This window comes from Limanda limanda, chromosome 19 (genome assembly GCF_963576545.1).
Source record: "Limanda limanda chromosome 19, fLimLim1.1, whole genome shotgun sequence".
NCBI classification, from domain to species: Eukaryota; Metazoa; Chordata; class Actinopteri; order Pleuronectiformes; family Pleuronectidae; genus Limanda; species Limanda limanda.
The window spans coordinates 7918684-7943222 of record NC_083654.1 but is presented as its reverse complement, the minus strand read 5'-3'; the positions used below and the strand labels follow the sequence as shown (position 1 = coordinate 7943222).

Genomic DNA, 24539 nt, shown 5'->3' with positions numbered 1-24539 from the left:
TGTTTTCAATTTTATTTTTGTCAGAAATCGATAATTGGAAATGAATTGTCGATGTCCTGAAATTACCTAGAGAAAGATGAATCACTGCAGCGGCAACACTCTGTTTATTCCACATCAGCGGTAAAACTTCTTCTCCCTTCAAGATTAATAATGTTTCAAAATAAACTCTGACATTCATAGATCTGTTAGAATTGCATATTTTTCTATGGAAGACAAAGGGGAAAGTTTCCCAGAAAACCTGACGGAGCACAATAGGCAATGCAGTTTTCTTTATTAAGCACTTTTCACACACAGAGGTAGATTCAAGGCGCAATGCAGGGATATTAAAAACAACATGGAGAAAACATTTAAAGAAATTAATTAAAAAACTAAAAGCAGAGGTTAAGAGATTAAACGATGTAAAATAAATAAAAGTAATGAAATCTGTACAAAAATAAACATAAGTGGTTGAAGTGAAATAATACAGGAGAAGAATGAGAAAAAATAATTTCGGTTTAACCTTAGATTTAGTTAAATAAATGTTGTGTTTTTGTGTATAAAATAGTTTTCAGTCTGTATAACATTACATTACGTTTCATATCATTTAGCTGACGCTTTTATGGAAAGCAACTTACAATAAGAGCTCTTATAAAGAGTGTATAGTGATATAAAGAGTGAATGAAACCGATTGTAGAAGCATTAATGGACAGATCAACACAATGACAAGGCTTAGAGTGGGACAATGCAGCATGGGCTCTGTGATGCGAGGCGTTACATGAAGGGTGGAGATGAAAAAAAGACGAGGATGGTGTGAGCTGTGGAGTGCAGGCGAAGAAAGGTATAAGAGGAGGGAAAGTCATTGTGTCAGTGAGCTGCATGTAAAAAGGAAGGATAGCAAAGAGGCACAAAATGTATTAGCTGCGGTGTAACCTAAGACAAGTCTCCACCGCCATCCCCATGGCTTCCACACGGAGAGAAGGGACGGCAGAATAATCCCTCGGCAATACCATTTATCTGCTTCGCCTCGATAGAGCTATTTATAGCACATTAAAGAGGTAAATACAATATGCCTTCACCTCCAATGCCAAACGTAAAAAACACCCTTCAAAGTAAAAGCTTCTAACAGGATCAGGTCTTTTTGAGTAGAGGCAACAAAGGGGAAAGAAAGAAAGATCGCAGCTGCTCTCTCAGTCAAAGGTTATCCAGAAACATATTCTACACATAAAATACTGAGTCTGCTTTATCAGGGAAGACGCACTTAGGTTCGGATCTCATTTTAATTTACACTGCAAAGAGAATTCATAACCATACGAAGGGATCAAAACGCTTCTACATTACAGGAGCTAATTATGGATACAATAGATGTAATCCAAGAGAACCAACGCCACTGACCCAGTAATTTCACAAAGCAGTTTTTTTTAAAACATAAAAATCAGCCAATCGTATATTTTCCAGAGAAATCCTTGTCCTACATGCAATACATTAAGTATGCGTTGCTGCATATAAGCCCACTTTATTATCAAGGTTTGCTTGTAATAGAGAATTACAATTCATAAAGGAATTTAGAAGAGGACAAAACTAAGAAAATAAATGCAAAGAAATGGGAACAACAGCACATAATTACTGTGAAATATAATACCTCTTGTGCACCAAAATTAGAAGATAAACACATGTTTTTTTTAACACAGGGAACCAGCTAAAGTAATATGAGTTCCGTCATGTTCAACTTCGGAAATGTGCAAGAAACTAAGAAGTCTTGACAGTGTTTTGCATTTTGCACAATAAGAAGAGAGACAACGCTGTTCCTCATATTTCCCAAGATTTGAAAAACAAGTACACAAACATTCATGGCTGTGTTTGTGCCATCGCCTGGAAGGTCAACGTGCGTCATTAAGTTGTTCAGAAAATGTGCAGTGTCTAGACTGACAAAACAAAGAAGCAGAAGAAGAAAAGAGCAAGTTCTCCCAGGTGTCAGGTAACTGCAGTGCCCATCGGAGGTGGAGACGTTAAAAACCCATGTCCACACTCAAAAAGTAACAATGCCTAAAATGCTGATTTTATGGACTTTTACTACATCTTTTATTTCAATGTAACTTCATAACAACTTGACTGATTTGATTACAAGTTAACTTGTGCGTTTAATGTATTGATATATACAGTAGTTACGGAAAGTATTCAGACCCCATTACATTTTTCACTCTTTGTTTCATTGCAGCCATTTGCTAAAATCAAAAAAGTTCATTTTATTTCTCATGAATGAACACTCAGCAACCTATCTCGACAGAAAAAAACTGAAATGTGGAAATTTTTGCAAATTTATTAAAAAAGAAATATCACATGGTCATAAGTATTCAGACCCTTTGCTGTGACAAATTCACATTCACATTCTTCTGATCCTCCTTGAGATGGTTCTACTCCTTCATTGGAGTTCCGCTGTGTTTAATTAGACTGATTGGACTTGATTAGGAAAGGCACACACCTGTCTATATAAGACCTTACAGCTCACAGTGCATGTCAGAGCAAATGAGAATCATGAGGTTGAAGGAACTGCCCAAGGAGCTCAGAGACAGAATTGTGGCAAGGCACAGATCTGGCCAAGGTAGACTCTGGTCAGTTGGACTTTCATGAAACCTCACCGTTACTCCTGCATCTGAAAAATATCAGGGAGCCATTCGTTAGGAGGCCTCCAACATCGGACACCGAAGTGCAACTCAGACACACAATGCATGTTGCCAGCCATGCGGACCCACAGACCAAACACAGCACTTCATTATGCAGCATCCTGCACCCAGGGCACGTCAGCAGCAGTAATTAACATGACAGAGCAGTGTGAGCAAACAGACAGGGGGCGAGGATCCCCAACACTGGCCTGCGGACATGACTACCCTGCTCCCTCCACCACACTGACCGGGGGAAATAATCTGATTTAATGCCCTGTTGCTGTTTATTTATGGCTACACAAAAGACGGCGAGACAACAGCGTTTGTACATGTGTCCTTGTGTCGAGCAACAACACAGCCTCGGAACCTGGCCCTCCGTCAAAGAAACAGCTTCATCCCTGATCCATTTCATCCGTGCAAACAGCGCACTAATTAGCCATGCTAAGACAATTCGCACCGTTTTTTTCCCGGTTCACTGGCCACAGCACCTTCCGTAATCCTCCGTTATCACACAGTTGGGGGGGGTGGATAGTGAAGCTAATAACACCGCGATATTAGCAACACTGATCTGCGAGTGATAGAGGCAGGCGGCCCCGGACGTTAATTCTGTCTGCATGAGCCCCAGACCAGACTAATCCCTATTTTTAATTATTTTTTATTCTCCTCGCCACCCTTCCTCCCCTTCTTGTCAATGTTCTCTAATCAGACCATCTAATTAAAAAACAGGAAGGGTGGCAAGCAGGAAGCGTCTGTATCTCACACAGGGGTGTGATGTCAGTAGTGCGCATATATATAGCACATGTTGCCAGAGGGGCGATGATAGCCTGTGTTATATGCTCGAGTGAACTGCATGTTTAGCGTGTGTGTGCAATGCATGTGTGGCCACTTACAGAATAATTATAGTGCTTTAGGCCAGGGGTTTTTAACCGGGGGTCCGCGGCCCACTGGTGGTCCGCGACGGCATCGCAAAATTCGCTTAGATATTTCAACACATTTCCAGATTACTCTTGAATATCGTGAAAAATATCTAAAATAATAAAAATATGTCTAAAATAATATAAAGGTGCTGGTGATCATGAGGTTAAACTTAAGTAGGCCTCAATTGTTCGTGTGATATTGTATGATATTCATTTGTAACATATTCTGCATTACTTTGTCATCTTTCCAGTTTATGTTGGTTGTTATTGATCACCGTTACTTTAAACGTTCTCTCAACATGTCAGCTACATGTCTGTACATTTAAGTCATGAACGTTATATATTGATGTACATATGGTTCTGAGATGCAGTACAACAACAAACTGCATTTTAATTGTTTTTAATTCTTAAACACTGAAAATCAACCGTTTTTGTTGTTTTCTCACAGATTTTTCTAGATTTGTATGAAGTTTTTAAATAAAACCAACATGGAAAACCAAATGGTAAAACTTCCTTAGGCACGCACGTGCGTAGGCACATCAGAGGGCCGCGGATTACTTTCTAGTCAGAATGGTGGTCCCTGGGTCAAAACCAGTTGAAAACCCCTGAGTTAGGCTATATCCATACTTCTGTGTTTTTTTCAAACCAAATTTTTTTCTGTCCATACAAACGATTTGGCTCTACATCTGTTTTAATCCCCGTCCATACTAACACACCGGAAAATGTATATATGATGTGACCGCTAATGTACACTGGGCATGCACATGCCTTTTTGGTTGTTAGTTGCAAAATAGACGCTAATTGCCCGAATAACAGCTCATGTAAAGAAATGTAAATAGTTGTATCATTGTTAAATGCAGAAATTGTTGATGTGATGAATCTGTGGAGTTGTGTTTGCTAATGGCTGTTAGCAAACATAACAGGGTAAGTAATTGAGTATGCATGTTGTGTTCTACACAGGTAGTCAAGGCTATTGCTGCTTGTTTTTCTCCAGCAGAGGGTCATGTGATACGAGAGTAAAGAATCAGCAAAGGTTGCATTGTGATCTAGAACAACCAATCAGCAAGGGGTTTCTATGTGCTCGTTTACGAACATCTCCGTTTATGGCCGGTGCAGACCATTACACAGACCTAAAGTTTTCAAAATAAAACAAGTTTAGTATTTTAGTATTTTTAAATTGTATTAAATGTATTTTGATATACCTGGCTGCTATTATAACTTAATTTTCCTTAAGGGCTCAATAAAGTAATCTATCCATCCATGTATCTATCTATGTGTGTGGCAGAGTTCAAGAATGTTTAAACAAAAATGCAGCAGTTAGGATGTTGGTGCGCTCTGGTGAGCTGACTAGGTCCCGTCACAGCAAACGTGTTAAAGCTTTATCGAGATAAAAGTTTTTTCTCGGCCTCTGTCTTTGCTTCTGTCTCATTCTGTCAGTGGAGAAAGTGGGATTAAGAAAGATTGCAGTGCTGAGGGATCAATATGATGCCGACACCTCTCTGGCACTATCCAAAAATCTCCTACCGAGCAAGAACCCACTTACAGAGGGGGGGGGGGGGGGGTCTAATGGATCACACAACCGCTGTATAACTGACTTTGACTTTAACCCCTCAAGAAAAGCCTGTTGTATTTCCATAAAGGATAATTGGATTTTCAAAAACATAATAAAAAGAATGAATTGAATTTATGCGTCTATCACAAAGCAACAAAATCACCTGCACAGAAATTCATAGTGGAAAAAAACCCTAACTAATTATGTAATAAAAAAGCAATTAAATAATTGGATAATTCACTATCCAACCTGCAATGCAATAAGAGAGCTGAACGCTTAATGTGATGATATTTTACTTATAATGTATTATTATGTTTGACTGTTATTACAGGTTATTATGTTTTGTGGCATTATTTTCATGAACATGTAATGAATGAACATGTTTCTTAATTATTTTGTGGCATTAAAATATATTTGCTTTAAAGCACCAAAATGATAATTCATGCTTATGTTGTTTGTACAGAATAACTTACTAATAACTGTACAAACTAGCTGACAAAAGTTTTAAACGACGACACTGACTGCACCTCTATCCAAAGTGCAGCTCTGGCTTTTTTTTACGGTAATGGACGCCATCGCCCGTCTCCCTTTCCTCCACCTTGTTTATTGATGCAGTTGGGATGGGTTTTTATAGAGGCAGGCCGTTCCGTCTCTAATCTCCGGTCGAGCCACGTTCACCCGAGTTCATAAAGGTTCCTCTGTAAATATATTCAGGTCGGCCGAGTGTCACATCATACAAAAAAAAAGGCAACCTCAGTCTGATGAATAGGCAGAGGAGGGGCAGTCAACCAACACTCTTCAAATACACAAACCCAATCACAGAAGCAAACACATGCACACACTATACATGTCCGGCTGCTCCAAAGAAGATTAAGATATATCACAAATCGGACCAGCAAACACGTCCCGGCTTAATTTCCCCTTCTGTCTCTTTTGATCCCTCGTTTTTTCTTGTAATACCGCAGCCCAATTGTGATCCTAAACTACAAGACCATCTCGCGGATGATCAGCGTTTAGAGGAGGAACCCCGCTGGGCGAGTGATGTGTCCTCAAAGGTGAGAGTGAGACAGACACTTTCATTTCTATCGCCTGCATCAAGTGTCTGTGCTCTCGGGGGGCCACGATGACTCAGCGTTCACGACCAAGGGCATGTGTGTGATGGCTGATTCGTGTGCGGACCTACATATGAACCTGCGAAAATTCTTTAGTTAAAAAATAATCGGACCGCTTCATTCTGCCAGGGATTGAGCGGAGACGAGCGAACAGCGCATCGCTCCACTGGTATCAGCACAGCGGCGTTTGATACAACAAAAGCAGGCTGATTTGCATTGGAACGGGGGGGTATTATCGGACGCCCTTGGGTGATGTTGTCACATTAAGTTACCAATCAAGTTGGCGGGACTTTAAAAGTGAAGGCTGCGTATGTGTCGTGGTTCATGCCCTTATTTTGAAGTTGCCATGTGAAAAAAAGAAAAAAGAGGAGGTTGCAGACAGAACAGGGAAGTGTTGTGGTTGAGCAGTGACCCAGATCAGACTGTGACACCCCCGTCCACCCAGGGGACACTCAGGGACAAGATGTTCTGCTGTTACTGCAGCACGGCCAAACTGCCAGCAAGGGTTCACCTTTTAAAAGTCAGTTTGTCTTCTATTCGTCTTTATATATTATTTTCATCACAAACACAAGCACAAGCGATACGGTAAATGCAAACATTTTAAGAATAATTACAAAAATTATTTGAATATGGTGTTATCAAATGAAATGATTTCTTTCCTTTCCATTTCAAATGTTAAAGCTTCATTCCACATCTCAGTGGCAGGTTAAGCAGATTCCAATGCAGGGTTCAGATTACACAACTTTGAAAGATGTTGGATCACTCGACACATGAAACTACACAACTTGGCTTTGTGTGAGCAGGAGTCTCCCAGTCGTGAGTTTGTATCAACAGGTGCAACCCCCGAGCAGTCCCACAACTAGATTTGATCACGAGAACACAACACTTTTTAGCCTACTACACAATAAATGTATTTAGTACCTCACACAAAAGCAACATGCACTTTGATAGGCTGTAGTTACTGCAGATTATTTGTTTAGATACATTAAGTCTGCCTGAAATGTATCGTCCCCAGCGATGTCCTGGCAAGAGTTCACAAACTGGCGATCCAATACCGATTTGTCTCCGATCGGGCTATTGTTGCCAACTTCCGAAAGTCGTCTGCGAAGGGAAAATGGGGCTTAAAGCTGTGAGTCACTCTGACATAACACATCCGGAATGAACCACAAAGCCTCTGCTCTTTTTCAGTTAAAAGGTTTTAGTCTCCGACAGGTGCCATTAGTCAGTATGGTAGCCCGCTTTAAAGGACCTGTTGGATTTTTCATTTCACTCCTAGAGAACCTCCTCAAAGGCAATGGGTGTGTGTGTGTGCGTACAGCCACACACACATCCAATAACACAAGCAGATGTAATGCAGTGACTTGGCATTAAAGAGCTGTGTGTACTTGTCGTCCCTGCCCTGCTTTTACAATCTAATTGCCGTATAGCCAGTGTCCTCTACAACCGACCACCGAGTGTGACGTGCTGTTGGCCAATTGATTTCACGTGTTCCTTTTCCACCTAAGCCTCACCCCCTCTCATCCCTCCCTTTTCCTATTAATCCATCTGGGCTAATTACTGTGATTGATTAATCGAGTGGTGTGACGTACCCTCACGGTCATGTAAAGCTTAAAGGGACGACAATGTTGCAGGAAAGAGGGGATGTTGCAAGGCGCTGAAACACAATTTCCACGGGGCCATTATTTTTCTTTTGATCACGCCATCATAAATAAACCTCTGAAGCGAGCCCTTCTTCATTAGGTTAGCAGCACTTGAACCAGGAAGTGAATCAAGGGATCAAAGTAAACAGCGGGATGAAGCGTCAGCGGAACCGGGACAACAACCGTTTTCTTAAAAATGATAGATGATGAAAGATGCCGGGAACAGGAGATTAATTGAGCGTGTTGACCCTTGAGACTTTCAGTTTGAACAGTTCCAAGTGTCATATCCGGACATGATCAATCAAATAACATAAGACAGACAACACTCTTTAGTAAAGGAGATAAACAGACCATGTGATCCAATGTCCTAAAGGGCAGATATAAGCGTATGGGAGATAATAGATACAGAGAAAACAGTGAATACACTTGGATAAGATGATATTTCACAAATAATATTATTTTATACAGGCAACAAATATGAGATTTGCAAATCTTATATGCAAAATGTCACCCGAGAAACGGTGCATCTCAGCAAAGCCGTTTGCAGAACCCCGGCGCCAATGTGCGGAGCTTCAAATGTGTCTCTGTGTACAAATCAAAAGCTATTAGTGCATCTGTGGGACTGTTAAAAAAGCGACAGATTGGATCCCAGTGGTGCAGTGCTTAGTAAACACAACTAAAGAGACACCCAGTCAGCGCACACTGATCTGGCCCATTACCCCTAACCTCTGCATGTTCCCTGGTCTCAGTGGGATCGCGGGTGAGGCAACACATGGCTAGACACAGTCACATCCCCATCCAGGCTGCCTGCCCCGGGGGAGCTGGTTTATGGGTAACACTAAATATCGCAGAGTAAATTGCCCCGCCTGCTGTTTCTTACCATAACACAGACAATCAGGGGCAATTAATGATAATTAATCATCAAGACGAGGAACAATCTAGGGAGTCATTTTAACGATATAACGGAAAAAGCGGCTACACCAAGGTTGATGCACCACGTGATGGCCACACCAGCAACCACACAAGCTGAAACTCTGTAACATGGCAGTAAACCCCTCTTAATTCCTAATTAGCTTAGTCGTTTCTTTTTGCAAACGCACCCACTTAATTTATTAAATAACTGGACACATTCTGATTTCATACAACATACTTTTATTTATTAAATATTCTCTTTCTGTGATAATTGATTACGTTTTCTTTGAGTTACCAGAACCTGGGGGTTGTTGCGGGAGTCATCTGGCCATTCAGCAAAAGGAGGCCCAGCTGCAGCAGACCACCTTAAATGGCTTTTAGTCCTAATTGGACTGCACCATGTCTTGTGTTATCATGGGGAAGGACATCATTTCCTTATCTTGATTTGTAGTTTCCCTTAGCTAATATTATATGGTCTTATACTGGGGTGTTATGTTGTGGCTGTATTGTTTTCAATGTTAGTATGTATAAATCTATCCCCCTCTTTGGTTTTGAGTGGCTTGACCAGCCACCATATATGTTCCCCTATCTCAGTTGAGGGGGAGTTTTTTTCTTTTTTGTGATGCTGTTAACTGGTCTCCAGCTGTTACAGGAGGCTAGTTTAAATAATTAACTAGTTGAGAAATTTATCTTTTGGGTATTTTGTTAATGAAAAAACAATTAAAAAACAACCATTGTTCCAAGAAACCTTGTGGCTCTCTGGTCTTCCTGCTCGGTCCCTACACCACGTGGGGTAAGATTTGACCCGTTTCTGCTAACCTTGCTCCCTTCACTCCAAATCCCTTTTCCGTCTGCCGCTCTTAGCTTGAGCAATGTGACAGAGAGAGTAACAAAGTGCGGAGTGCCTCGGTGAGCCAATCTGCGGCACAGCACCAGGTGTTGGAGATAATGTTCCGCCGGAGCATTTCTTGGCGGGTGGTGCAAAGTTCATCATGGCTGCAGTTTTTGATCGATGGCACGTTGCAGAATGAGTCTTCAACCGAGTGCTGCGGTTAATAAATCCTGACTCAGACAAACATACTTTGGGGGCGGGGGGGCGATGTGGCGGCGAGAGTGGCAGCGACAGCTATCGATCCGCTGGTCGGGCACAGGCCAATAAGGCAAACTATGGTTTTGGATGAATAAAGCTGACAAAGCAGGAAAAGAAAGTGGAGAAGAATGAGAAAAAACATAAAAAGAAGACAGCAGAGCTGATATTTTTGAAGTATAGGTCAAAATAAAGTTAAAATAGCTAAGCTTGTTGTTTTATAGATCAGCATCCGATATTCAGGTGTAGTAAACACATTCATTCCTCAGGTTAAATCATTACTAATTCCAACATATAGGCTATATACATATGAATGTATATATATATACACAGGTTATCTGTTCGGCAGGAAATACAACATACTGTGTGACTAATAACCACATAAATGAATCAATTAACCTATAGATTAAATGGAAAATTAAATCATAAATAAAAAATTTGGAAGGTGCAAAATGCTCTACTGTATGTTCCCTTTGGAATTTTTATTTAATTGTGTTTAATTTCCAATACATACAATTTTGATTAAAAACAGATACTAAACAAAATAAATACAAAAAACGATGGTGACTCCTCAGGTTCTGCTAAAGGTCTGAAAGCTGCATCACGTTTAAGTCGTAGATGAGTCTGGAGAGTCGGAGAGAAAAGGACCAGAATCTTGATCTAGCACGATACAACACGATCTGGAGGCTCCTCTGTTATGTTGCCTTTGACGTGATGATCCGTGACGTGCGTCAGGGCTCCACCAACATCCCTCACATCAGCCGTGAAACATTTCCATCTCAAACCCAAAGTTGATCTCTCCCGTGAGCCCGCTGCATTGTTAAGTTGGGAGAAGTGCAGTTGTGAGCTTTTAGACAAGCACATCATCCCCAGTGCAGCAGACATGCAATGCAAGGGGAATACATGGGTCCTCCGTGACTGTTTGTGAATCCACAAATCTCCTGACATGCTCTGCACGAACACCTGAGGGTTGCGTCTCCGAAATCAGGGAAGACTTTGCCGAATTCATCGCACGCTATTCATTCTCCGTAGTTTGCTTTTGTTTTGGGACGAATTGCATGTTGGTTTTATGATGAGAGCCCCACTTACAGTAAATGACTTCAGAATGTATAATGAAGGACTATAGACTTTCATTAGACAATCAGATCAAACTACCCACTCAGATGCTTTACGACGCCCATCGAGCTGGGAGGGTGAGAGAGAGAGAGAGAGGGCGAGAGAGAGCCTCCGAAAGAGAGAATTGCCAGTCAGAGGCTCCTAGACGTGACCCGACTGGTGATGTTGCAGTGAATTACCGGTAAAGCTGCCGAGCGAAACGCTTCCTTTACTCCGCCGGTCGGAGTTGTGAGAAACAGGGCCACAGTATAAGAAATGAATACAAATAAATAAAAAAAAGTGAATTCAGCATTCTGGCAGAGAATATGCGCTCACTCAACTATCACACAGTAACGGTTTGCAAACACATCAATGCTAAGTTCCCTCCGCCAATGCTCTGTATTCACAATAACCGCCTTAGTGGCTGAACATACATTAAAGGATGTTTTCCAGCGGGTGGATGGGTGGATAACCGCCGATTGTTGTGCTGCCAGGAACACATTTGTCATAAGATGTGTTACATAATGGGAAAGTGTATGATTGGCAGCCAATAGCTCATCGTGGGGTCCCGCTGGGAGAGTGTATGGAGTGAATGTGTTACCCCCCCCATGGTGAACAGCTGTGTTACATACATTTGCCCACAAATCTGGAAATGGGTCAGCTAAGGCAAATTGAAAGTGATTTTTAAGCTGCAGTCAAAACCAAACGTGGATCTCATGTGGCAAAATTGTGAAAGACAAAACTAAAATCTAGAACAGTCTCTTTGAAAACACAAAAACAAAAGTTGAGGCATTTATTTCCACAAAAAGAAAGAAACCTACTCATAGTGCTGTAACTCCCATCGGAAGCAAGAGAAAACAGCCCCTGGACTTAAAAAGCTGTTCCGAAGACAATTGGCTCACTCTCAGGTGAGTCAACCTAACAGCCAATCAATATATATCCAGTGTTCTGTACTCTGCTCCAACAACTCTTTATCTCTCACACACACAAACACACACACACACCCACCCTCCATGGTTTGGGACGAGATGACACGTATCAGCGCAGCAGAGATAATCTATATGTTTGCCAAGTGTCAGTGTCTCGGGTCCAGTGGGTGTACGGTTAAAAGAGAGAGGGGAACGGATTGGAAACTACCTACAGAGATCGCAGATCATTGGATTCTCAGATCTCCAGAACATGAAGAAATAAGTTGCATTTTACCCAGTGGAGCCTTCTGTTGTCAGCAATAGATGCATAGAGGAACAAAAAAAAGATGAGGAAAAGGAAAACACTCACAGGAAATAGAGTTTGTAAAAGTTACTGGCATGAAAAGCCAAGACACAAGTTTTGTTTTTGGAACACTTTCTGTAAAATTGTGCGATCACTGAACTGTGACATGGATTTACTGCGGAACAGAACGCAGTTTTTTTCCGTTTTATTTTTTGTTTCAACCCAGGGAGTAATGCCAATATTCAGAGCGCTTTCAACTACAGACTCCGACACTTTACACTTTCTATTTGCAGGATCCAAGGTGCTGCGGGAGTTGCTTTCATCATCTCGAGGGAGTACTGCTGGTGGATGAAAATGTATGACGGGGGCTGTGCAAAAACAATTCTGCGCCAAAGAAAATTACAAGTCAAATAGCTGTGAGTTCCACTTAGCAGCAAGCAGGCGAACGAGCATCTGGCAATTGGTGAGCGTCGGGCGTTATTTACATTGCCTCAAAGTGGATGGTGATGGGGAAGAAAATCAATGTGGATACAAACAGTGTAATCGCAGAGTAATATGTTCCCCTGGGCGAGCGGCGCCGAAGACGTCCTGTCAGGGTAATGCAGAGTGGAGGTGGAATCCAGTCGCTGTTTTCACCAGCTCATCCCACTGCCACATTCAATACGCATGCACATCTCGGCTCCTGAAGTCGGCCTGAGAGGCTGTCTCTTTCCCTGCTGCCTTCTCAGAATGCCAAGGCTGCAGGGCCGCCAATCAAATCGCCCGATGGCACGGTAAACAAGAGCCCGAGTGAGCAAGAGCCGGTTCTCTTATGCAAAGGGGTGATGCTGGTGATGGTGATTGATGGTGTTTATTCTTGTTTATTTTCCTCCGATCAAAGCACGGACCCATACACAGCAGGAGTGTACGTGAAGCCTGATTTCTCTTGAGCTGTTGTGGATCGATCAGCCAAGCGCGGCTGTGACCCTGACCCTTGGCCTCCCTTCTTCTACTGGAACAGTCAACCTGTCTGTCAGGTATCAATCAATACTACACCTAGAACTCCCCGCTGATTGATGTAACAGTAACCAGTGGGATGGTGGGATGCTAGAAAGAAGCCAGGTGGAAGTCACATGCATGCTCTGATAAAAACTGATAACAACACTTCCATGTACAATACATTTTTAAGAAGATGATTTGAAACTAAAGTCAAAGTCACATTTTACAGCAAACCTGACAAGAACAAATCCTATAAACTTATCCCTGTACAAACCATACACTGTTCAAAAAGATGGACGACATGACTGCTCACCAAAAGTGAAGCTGATGCTTTGGTGGCTGGCTGCAGCATGGGTCATAAATCCTGCCTCCTCCATGTTAATGGAAAATATTTTGACCGAAATATGAAAGCATGAAATCACATTTTCTTTCTCAAAAATGGTTTCCTTTAAATTTGATAGTTCTTGTCACACCACATGTAAGTCCAAGTTAAAAAATGTTCAGAAAGCTTGTTTTTTATTGGTTATTTAATGTTATAAAAATGGGCTTACAAATCACAATGGACAGCTTAGACTGACTTGTGATTGGTCGAATGCGTCGACAGGTCCTCGCTGCCAAGGTTCCATCCCATGATAGCTACTGCGCAGCCTCTGAATCCAGATGTGCAAGATGGTGGCATTTGTCCTCGGAATATTTTAGCTTAATTTCTGAATTGTGGGAAGATACGACGATGCGTTCTCCCTCTTCATATTCAATCTATGGTAAAACTGTGAGACCATTCCAATTAACCGGTGAGAGAAGGAAGGAGAGCACAATCCTCAAGCTCCACAGTGGGGTGGGGAGGGCTCAAAGCCGTTCACAGAGAGGATGAGAGCTTTAGGTCAGCACCATCATAGCGCTCCACCTGACCTCTCTAATTATCCACCGGTCGGAGAGCCGTAAACCCTCCACCCCATCCACACAATTCTCCATTTTCATGTCCATCCTCTTTTCCAAAGGTCCTGCCCTCCTCTCCGCTCCTCTCCTCTGGTGTCATGCTCTTTCTCACTCTTTGACCCTCTCGTCCCGTTCTTCCGTCCCAACTGCTCCCGGCTCGCTCCAAAATTATAGATACACAGCTACTTAAAGAAATTAAGTGACTGAGTTGAAAAAAGGGCTGGTGAGTTTTCATGTTTTGGGGACGAGATGTTCTTGAATTCAAAAGACTGGAAAGAAAGGAAACAATAGAGGCAAGCCAGCACGTCTGCACCGTGGCCCTCTGTCCCCTGTGTTGCCATTTCCTTGCCATGTGCGTGATCAACTGTGACTTGTGCTCCACAACTCTTGCCAGTTGCCCTTCTCCCTTCCTTCAAGCCCCAAAACTGTGCAACCTCCCCGCTGGTGTGCTGCCATAGGCGCCCCGCGGCATCACTCGACACAAAAAATGACGGCGCCTTTTGAGATTCGGGCGTCCCGCAAGACAACAGAGAGCAAAATCAAAGTGTGGGACAAGAAGCTGATGACACTGTAAAACATGCAAGAGAAGCATAGTCAAGCTGCCGTCTGCGGGAGTCCAACCTTCAGTCAGCCGTGCAGACATTCAAAGAGACTTTAATACCAGACTACAAAGCACGATTCTCAGTCAATCAATCAAGTTCTCCTGGGGAAGTGTCATCGCCTAACCCGCGGAGTGAATGAGTGAAAGTGACACGAGTTTCCCTGAGTCACCGGGAGACGTCTCCTCACCTATTCTTTCGGACCCTGTTTGCTGTATCAACAGTTCTCCATCCCTCTCTCTCTCTATGTGCATTTCAAGTGTTTAATAGCTCTGCCAGTGCCCCGGCTTGTCCCTTCCATCCGACTTCCTGTGGCCGTAACTCCAAGTAAGTCTCCTCTGTCCTCCCTTGTTGATCCAAACTGTCAATCTCCTGAAACTAAACCTGCAATTTATTCACTTTTTAATCCAAGACAAAGAAAGTGCACTGGATTTGTACCCCATGTGTGTTAAATGAGTGGAGGAGTTGTGGCAAGATATTGTGTGGAAGAGTGCGTCTGTGTTTGCAAGTTTCGGTGAGTGCCAGGACAAATATATCAGTGTGGCTGAAAGTGTGAATACTTATTTCCATTTGGGCCCATATGGGTTCCACAGTGTGCAAGAGAGAGTGTTTGTAAGTGTGTATGTGTGCGTGTGTGTGTTTGTGGGTAAAACGACACTATGTGGCTGGCGGTGGTAATCGAGCTCACTAATTACTTCCAGAGCTGAGAGAGTTGTCAGAGAGAGGAGGAGCTGCCACAGATGGTGAGAGACCCGCCAGGACATCGGAGCTCTTCATCATTAGAGGCGAGCATGTGTGTCTGTGTGAGACTGAGTAATTGACAGAATGAGTGAATGAGGAAAACCACAGACAACATGATACAAAAAGCTTTGAGCATAATCTGATGACCCTGATGGTAGGATCTATACTTATTCCTCTTCTGTTCCCCACAGACAGAAATAGTCAATAGGAAGTCACACTGCTTTCCACTTGACACACCCGGCCGCCACCTCCATATTCCAACCATCACATTCCCTCGTGTGTCAAAGTGCCTGTGGGCAGGTGGAACACCAGTTGACTCCACTTCCACTTCACATCCCCAGCACAGTTCACACACCAGACCAAATGCCGCGGGCTGAAAACTCACCACTGCGAGGAGCCGTCTGTGCCGCTGACCTCCAGCAGGTCGTAATCGTCCTCCAGCTGGAAGTCGGAGAACACCAGGGCGATGGTGTCTCCCGGCTCCGCCAGCACCGTCCAGGTACAGTCGGCGTTGTTGCTGTACACGGTGGGATAATTGGGAGTGGTGATCACGCCGCTCTGGCCTCGCAGCGTGCCTCCGCACCCATCATCCGCTGCAAGAGAACGGAGGAGAGAGCAAGGATTACCAAAAGAGGGAAAAACAAATATAATCAAAGACGTGTGATGTAGAGGTCATCGAAGGTGTAGAGAAATATGGGAAGAGCGAGGGTGGTAAAAGGCAAATAAACACAAACACTTAGTTGCAGCTCAAGTTTGACCCATGAAACGGTCAAAGTGAAGTCTTTTGTCTCTGGTCTGGTTTACTCCTGTGTTAAAGATACCAAGAGGTGTTTCATTTCAGCCAAGAAACCTAACACAAACCAGCAAGCAACCCCATTTAGGCAGAGTGCTTGGAGTTGCATTGCACACCTTTAAAATGTTACAAAAGACCCACAACACGATGCTCTCTTAATGCAACACGAGAGCCACAGATTGAAAGAAAGACGGGAAGTTATAAAACCACTAATGTATTATGCAACATTTCATTTAATCCTGTCTTTTACATAATTGCCATATTAGTATAAAGTGTCAAGAATAATATTCTATATGGACACATGTAAGTTAAAAAAAAGGATGATTAGGGCTGATTAAAACCCTTTGAGAACAGTGTCTGGACAGAGATGCTCCTGACTGATAACACTGACACAGACAAAATGATTCAGCAAGAAAAGTCAAACCAAACTGTGTCACAGAGACTGAACTTATAGGGAACTTTACAAGGGGAAGCTTTGCCAGGAACCTTGTTTGCTCTCTAGAAACAAATACAAGAAAAGAAAATTAAGAATCCAGCTACAAATTATGTTTGTTTTTGTTTTTGCTCAACTGCACATTTACAAGATCCGGAATTGGAAATTCTTGCAAGACAATGACTTACAGCGTATTGTTCCTGTGTCTGAAATCTTCGCCACGGGCCACCCACACGATTTTTGAAAATGCTCCACAGTGCATTTACAGTCAGCAGGGAGCGGGGAAGGATGCGTGACGCAACCCAATGCAACATGGAGGGAGGTGATTAAGTTCTGATTAATTCATATTTTTTGTTAATCAAAGCAACTCTTCCCTCCTGGAGACCATTTTCAGCAGAACATTAAATAATGAAGCGTGCATTTAATGTCGTGCCAGGATGATTCTCCTGCCCAGTTTCTGATATGTTCATTATAGCTTTTTTTTTACTAAATCACATCATGTGATCTGTGGATTGGATTCCTCTGGTGGAAAAGCAGACTTGATCACTACAGGAAGTGCTAATAAACAGAAGGGACCCGTCCAAGTAAGTTTTGAATGACACCCCATGAATGTGTGTGTGTGTGTGTGTGTGTGTGTGTGTGTGTGTGTGTGTGAGCCAGGGGTGACGTGGGATTCATTAGTGGCCAGCTATTGGGGTGTTTCAAAGAGGGGAGGAGGAGCTCGGGGGGGCGCCGGGCCCTGTCTATCATCCATCCTACCTGTCACCACGGCAACCCCCCTGAGGGAGGCCAAGGGAGTGTACGGACGAGCGGGAACCTGTGAGGTGTGAACTTGAATATGAGGGAAACCACAACAGAAGGGCGAGGAGACAGGGGGAGGAAGAGGAGGATGACAGGTGACAAGCGGGGATGGGGCGAGAGGAAAGTGCAGAGGGAGGTTGGACAATGGAGAGAGAGAGAGGGAGATGGCAAGAGGGGGTGACAGGTGATTGTTGCAGTGGGAGTGACAGGAAGTGGAAGGCAGACAGAAGAAAGGAGGAGGAAGTGCATTGGTATTCTACACCAGAGAGTTTATTCACACTTGAAGGGAGGTATCTGACTCTCCTAACTCTACCCTTCACCTTGACTCACTCCTCCGTTCTCTGCATTTTGTGCCGGCTGCTGGCCGATGTGAGATCCCTTCCCCAAAGGAAAACTAACAATGACCATAGCATTGACCATATGAAACCAAGAAAGGACTATTGAACCCTTCATTATGTGAGGGTTCTTCCCTCAGTAGGTTGTCGATGCTGAACAGTACACCGTTTTTGGGGATGTCATTTTTTTCCATTTAGCGCAAGGAGCCACACATTTAACACATATTATATTATATTAAACTGCATTACATTGCATATTGCAATTTGACACTGTTCACTTTTTTGCATGTTGCATTTTGCATTTCACTTTTCACTTCACTTTTTATATCTTTTATCTTTTATATATTTTTATATAGATATGTTTATGTCTAAACAAATGTTACTTTGTATAAATATTAGAAAAAGTGAGTAAATAAGAAGTAAATAGTGAGTAAATATATATTGTTTTTTATTGTTTTTCTTATGTGTGGTGTATTTATTGTGTTTTTATGTTTCTATGTTCATTGTATGCACCAATAACCAGAGCAAATTCCAGGTAGGTCTAAACCTACTTGTCAATAAATATCTTCGGATTCTGATTCTGATTCCTTCGATTGTCATGGTAACCAAGTTATGGAAGCTGGAAAAGGCATTAACTGTACCATGCATGGGACATATATTGTGTTCTTCACTCAGTTGTAGATATTAAGAAGATTCCTACTGTCAAACAGATCAATGGGTATTTCCGTGTCAGTGCCATGGGCCATTTGATTCCTTTGAGTGTCATGGGAGCCAAGTAACGGGGAAAACATGAGCAATGCATGTAACATATTAAATCATTCACATTCATGCATCGCTAAATAATTCATGGTATTCAGTCAGTTTCATATATTAAGTAGCTTTCCACTGATAAAGAGGACATGGTGTTTTCGTATGCTGCCACAGTTTATGGAGCCTCTTCAAATTATCTGAGTGTCATGAGAAACAAGTTAGGGCCAATGCATGCAAGGCTATAAAATCTGATATATGTTTACTCGGCATAAAAAAAATGCATGTTCTTCAGTCAGTTGAATATATTAAGACGCGTTCTACGGTTGAAGAGTACACAGTTCATCTGTAGGCTGTCAGTGCAAGGAGCCCCTTCGATTCCAGTGTCATGGGTACTAAGTTATGGGTAATGCTCGCAAGCTATAAAATCATTCATGTTTGCAATGCATTGAAAAAAAATTGCAGGTTGATTCAGTCAGTTGTAGATGTTGTAGATAGTTATTATCTATGGCCCGGCAGTGCTGGCACACAAGCCTTCTCCTCGGTCCAGAATCGTGAATGTGCCAAAATGTTCTCCAATGCTCCTGAAGAAGAAGGCAGTCCTGCTCTTTTATAAAAGGGGTTTAGGGACAATGACAATACACTTATGCATTATGAAAGAGCACTCAAGTGTATCTGTTTATTTGTAAAGTGGGCTCATTGGACCTCATTGGACCGCAGGCACGACTGACAGTTAAAAAAACGTATTGACACATAATCTATGGTCTAATCTGTGGTTATTTGTTTGTTTTTAGTATCACATTAAAACTATTGAACTGATTTCCAAGAACATTTTGGAGATTGGTGGGTCGTGATACAAGAAATAACCCATTTAAAAACCCCTGGGGCATATCCAGGAATTTGTTTCACTTCCCTTAACTTGGCTTTTTTCAATATTTTCCTTGATTTCTCAGGGTATAATTCAAGAAACTTGATTGAACACCTGATATTATGAGTGTGTACAATTTGGTGCAGATCCAATTATATTACATCATGTGGTGTAATCACATTCTCAAGTGTATGAGCAATTTTCTTTCCAGGCAGGAGCCAAAGTGGGCAAAGAGAAAGAGAATGCAAAATCTTGAGTTTGGGGCGTGAAAAGCAAACAGTCTGTGATTTATGGTGAAAACATGGAAACAAGAACGACGACGGAGCTCCTGAAAGTTTTCGTGCATGGAATGCAGGAAATTGGGTTGAACGAGATGACGAACTGCACCCATAATGGTTTCACGTTTGGCTGTGGAGTGCAGGCATGTGCACATGTCAGCATGCGATTGGGTGGGAGGGGGGTGTGCTGGCACATGTTGCCCAGCCATGTGTGCTCCTATGTGGGCTTCCTGACTCCCAGCCTTGTTGCAGATGGCACGGTGTCTCAGCGCTCCGCTCAGCAGGCACACTGACACAAACCATTGGCCACACGGACACACACACACACACACACTCAAACACACACAGAGACAGCAAACGGACATACCCTGACATGCAAACATGCACGTGTGTGCCGCTCGTTCTTTTAATTATGCAAAAATGCCCTTTCACACAAAGTGAAATCCTGTGAATGAGACACAATGATATCACCTTTGCCTACACTGAACTGTTTTCCTAAGCTATGTCATGTTGAGTCAGACAACACACACTGGCAGGTGTCGCTGCCGCAGGGGTGCTCGCTAACGGTGAGGGGAGGACAACTGGCACGAGCCCCCGACTGCGGGCAAACACATGCGGTCCTGTCATGGCAAATAAGAGATCAGTGTAACCGCAGCAAACCTTGTTAGGTCATATGATGGCAACTGTAAATAAATGGGTGTGTATGCTATACGATGTTTTATCAATCGTGCAAAAAAGTATGTAAAAGGGGTGACTGGTCTTCATTTCAAAATCAACATCAGTGTTGCATTTACATTATAGATTTTTTTTTATGGTTTCCAGGGGCGACGGATACAATGTCATATTGACTTTCATGTTCCAGTTAAGAGATCTTTATAACCCCTTAGCACATAATCAGCTAAAGTATATCACGTTTGTTTGTTTCAAAAATGACGCAGGCAAGTCAAAATGATGTGAAAATGACAATAAAAATTATGAAGTTAATTTATGTATTATTTTCAAGAAGAGGAATGTCTAGTGAAAAAAATGTTAGTTTTTAATAGGTTACCTATAAAAGAGGGGACATTGGCATAATCTATTTTATATGCATGTGTAACAACCAGGCAAAACTTTTACATGGTTTAAAAAATATGTTTAATCTCCATTTTAGTTAGATTTTATAATGATTAAAATAATACTTTAGACTTAAAAACTTAAAAACTGTATTTTCAGGAAAAAAATGGTTAAGCCTCTGCAAGGCAGGCCCCCCACTTATATACAGGGCCGGCCTTTATTCTTAATCTGCTGTTAGTTCACTCACACTTTACAGCTGATGGTAAAATAAATTCAACTAACGCTAATATTATATTTATCCATTTTAACATATCAGACACTTTTTATGTACTATTTATCAGACTATGTTTAATCAACTGTGGGATATCTCTGAGCTGACCGACAATTCTGGGGCTTACAAATATGTTTCTTCCAATCCATTTACAGTGAGTGCAATTACAACGTTGACCTTGTTGACCAAATATATTCCAAGATTAAGCCTCGAATCTTGTTATAACAGACAGTTTTCCAGTGACTCTCTTGCATACCTCTGCAGTAGGGGAGGGGGAAATCCCAGGCAGCAGTACCGGCTGAGGTGGCAAGGCAGGAGAGGGTGGTGTGACCTTCCAGCACGTAGCCCGGGCTGCAGCTGTAGCGGATTTTGTCCCCGATGTTGAACGTGGACCCCTGCTGGTGGCCGTTGAATAGCTGTCCAGGATTACCACATGTGTAGCTGGGCAAAGCTGAGAAGAGAGAAAGGGGGGGTGAGAGGGAAGGGGAAGGACAGTTAATGAGGCAATTTGTGGTTGGGTCTGTGGTACTGCGTCACGTTAGTGTTGGTAAGAGTCGGAAAAAGAGGGAAAAGTACCGAAAGCATCTGGCTACACATAAATACGCATACATTATTGTATTTATATCTCAGTGAGGGCACTAATCAGTGTAATGCATTCACTAGCCCCTTACTCTGATCTTAACCATCACAAAGAAACCCGTATATACCCTTATCCTAACCTCAGCCTAAACCTAATTCTAACCTTAATCCTAAAAGCAAATCTTAATCCTCAAACAGGCTTTGGAAAAAGTGAGGATCGGCGAAAAAGTCCTCACTCTGTAAGGTCAATGCAGAAAATGGTCCTCACAAATATACAAGTACACACACACTGAAACACACCCCTCACACACACACACACACACAAGCCATCTGCTCACCACATAGAGTCCAGACCATAACTATTTGGGCCCTTTTCGTTCTTCAGGCTCTCTGCTTCAGCACATTCAATTTAAATTAAAACAAGGTATACTGCATTCAAATATGAGCCAAGTCCCAGGGTTTCATTTGAGTATGTTTGCATTAATATTGTATAACTGTGTGAGATGGAGCTCTATTAACACACTGCCCAAATAGCATGGCCTCTCAGGTAATCGGATGTTTGGCTACTAAATAGCAGAAATTAATGGAGAAAAGGCCGTTTTAAGTCTTAATGAGCATAAGCTCCAAAGACTTGTCAAAAGAAAGTGATGGGAAAAGGAGAATGGGAAGAAGAAAAGGAACATCTCCTGACCGAAAGCCATCTCAGGAACATGGCGGTGGTTCTGCTGTGACTTGTGTTTGTAGTACGGCTGCCAAAGGAACTGGCACACTGGCTTTTTACTGATGGTTTCACTGCTGACAGAAGCAGCAGGAACCAGTTAGAGGTACAAGAGATCATTCTGTTCCCGGATTCAGACAATTTCATCAAAACTGATTGGAGGACATTTCATGACACAGCAGGACAAGGACCCTCAAGTTTCCAGTTTCAAGAGTTTATTGTCATATGCACAACGATTTCATTAAGCAGTCGCTTGCAATGAAATGCTACATGTACAACCAAATCAACCAAAGAGCTTCTCAGGGAGAGGAGGCCCGAGTGGGTCGCCTGATCTCAGTCCGACTGAACAATGTCCCACTTGGTGAAGAGCAGAATGAAGGCAGAGAGATCTCACAACACGAGGCTGAAGGAGGCCGCAGTGACAGACTGAGAGAGCTTCAACAGAGAAGCTACAAAGTGGTTGCTGATGTCTGTGGAGCCGAGACTTCATGTGTCTTCGACTGCCAAGAATTTTCCACAAATTATTAAATAGGATGACTTTATTTAACTTCCTGTGCATATGCTAAATTAGCTAAAGCGATATGTGCTCAAAGGTCTCCCACACAGTTCTCTCGGTATTGATGTACACCTTACTCAAATTAAAGCTTAGACTTGGCACTTACATGAAATATCCATTATTTCACTTCAGACGGCAAGTGCTGAAGCACAGAGCCTGAGAACCAGAGAGCGTGTTAAGGGCCCGAAACGCATGGTCTCTTTTATATCTTGCCCAAAAATGACTTATTCCAAGAACAAAAACAAATACACTTTTTTACATTGTATATTTGTTTATTCAAAGCCCACTGCAGTCACTCAAACCCTCAGCGACGCCATGTTGACCATTGCTGCTTGTCCCATGCAAATAAGTGAGGTCAGTACTGAGAGCACATTGACTAATTGTGTGTTATTATGCAAATCAAGTTCAAAGTGAGTTCAGCCAATCTCTGGCTCCTCTTGTTCTCTTTCTTCTGCTGTTACGTTCCAGTAAATGACACATGATAGCTTCCGTTCTCCTCGATGACACGCAGTAGTGTGGGTGACCGCCCTAAAAGACCATTAGCTAAAATACTATATAGATTTGCATTTCAATCACACATGCACCCTGGCATCCAGCTGAGTCCCCCACCAACCCCACTCGGCGAGGGGAGCTGGCCAGCGCATGTGCTGGACTTTGGATGAAACTCTGCCTCTCCACGGGGACCGGGCTTAGGTCCAGAGAGGACCGAGTGGCTCCTGTACAGCAACACAGCTCACTGGCACCCTACCATCACACTCTTATGTACACTCTATGTATTTATGGCCGATCAAATGAAATGGTAGCAGCTTCGCAATGCATTTCAAAAGATTTTTCCAATCCAAGGGAAATCAGTCTATTATTGCCAAAGCAAAATAAACTGTTGTCAAAAACAAGTCCCACACGTTTGGAATTTAGTCTAAGACAACCTAAATAACGTTAAACAAGATTAAATAAGTAATTCTGACACTATAATTCCATTGTCTTTTCAGCAGTTATATTTCGACATGTCACTCAAAACTAGTAGATTTATAATTTAGGTTTAATCTAGAGCCTAACAAACTAATTATCTCTTCTTCCTTGCCCACTTAGCCAAGGCCTCCTTAGAGCAAGTTCTAACAAGGACAGATCAGTCATTTTACCCAGAGCTTGAGTTGTGGAAGTAACTGGATGGTAAATAAACAGACTGCACACAGCCTGTGCCTGGTCCAGCCATCACACAACAAACACGACCTCCGAGGACTCGACTTCAAACATCACAAAAGGTAAACTTAGCTCCAGAACTGTGAGATAGCGGGAGCCTTACTGGGGCTATCACAGATTGGGCATGAACTTGCAACTGTCTCTGTTGGCCATGCCCAGCAGTAAGGAGGTTGGTAAAGGACAATTGAAATGAAGCTGTAGGTCTTATGTTGGAGATGGTATCCTTGATTGACAGAAAACAAACTCTTTTAACCTCTCACTATGAAAAAATATGTATTCATCAACTTCAAATTTAAAACAAAACTTCAGAACTTCCCTCAGTGACTGACACAAACAAACTTCCATGTTTACAGGCGTTTTTCAACCAATTACATTTTGAGCAGCAGCTGCCAGACAAAAAAGTACCTAAAAATTCAGAAATCCAGTATCAGCAGTGTTGGCTAGCAGCAAAACCCATCAGCCAAATCCTTGTTGTCCTCCAAAACAT

The 24539-nt window shown here is 42.5% G+C and overlaps 1 protein-coding gene across 1 annotated transcript in view; it reads right to left on the bottom strand.

Annotated features, from left to right (window-relative positions):
* Nucleotides 1-24539, bottom strand: part of csmd2 (CUB and Sushi multiple domains 2) — a 260666-nt gene that overhangs the window by 155872 nt on the left and 80255 nt on the right. The window contains exons 4-5 of the mRNA XM_061092731.1: nt 21256-21450; nt 15806-16013 (exon numbers count right to left, since the gene is read on the bottom strand). Coding sequence (XP_060948714.1) covers nt 15806-16013; nt 21256-21450 — 403 coding nt within the window. The remainder of the gene's footprint in view (nt 1-15805; nt 16014-21255; nt 21451-24539) is intronic.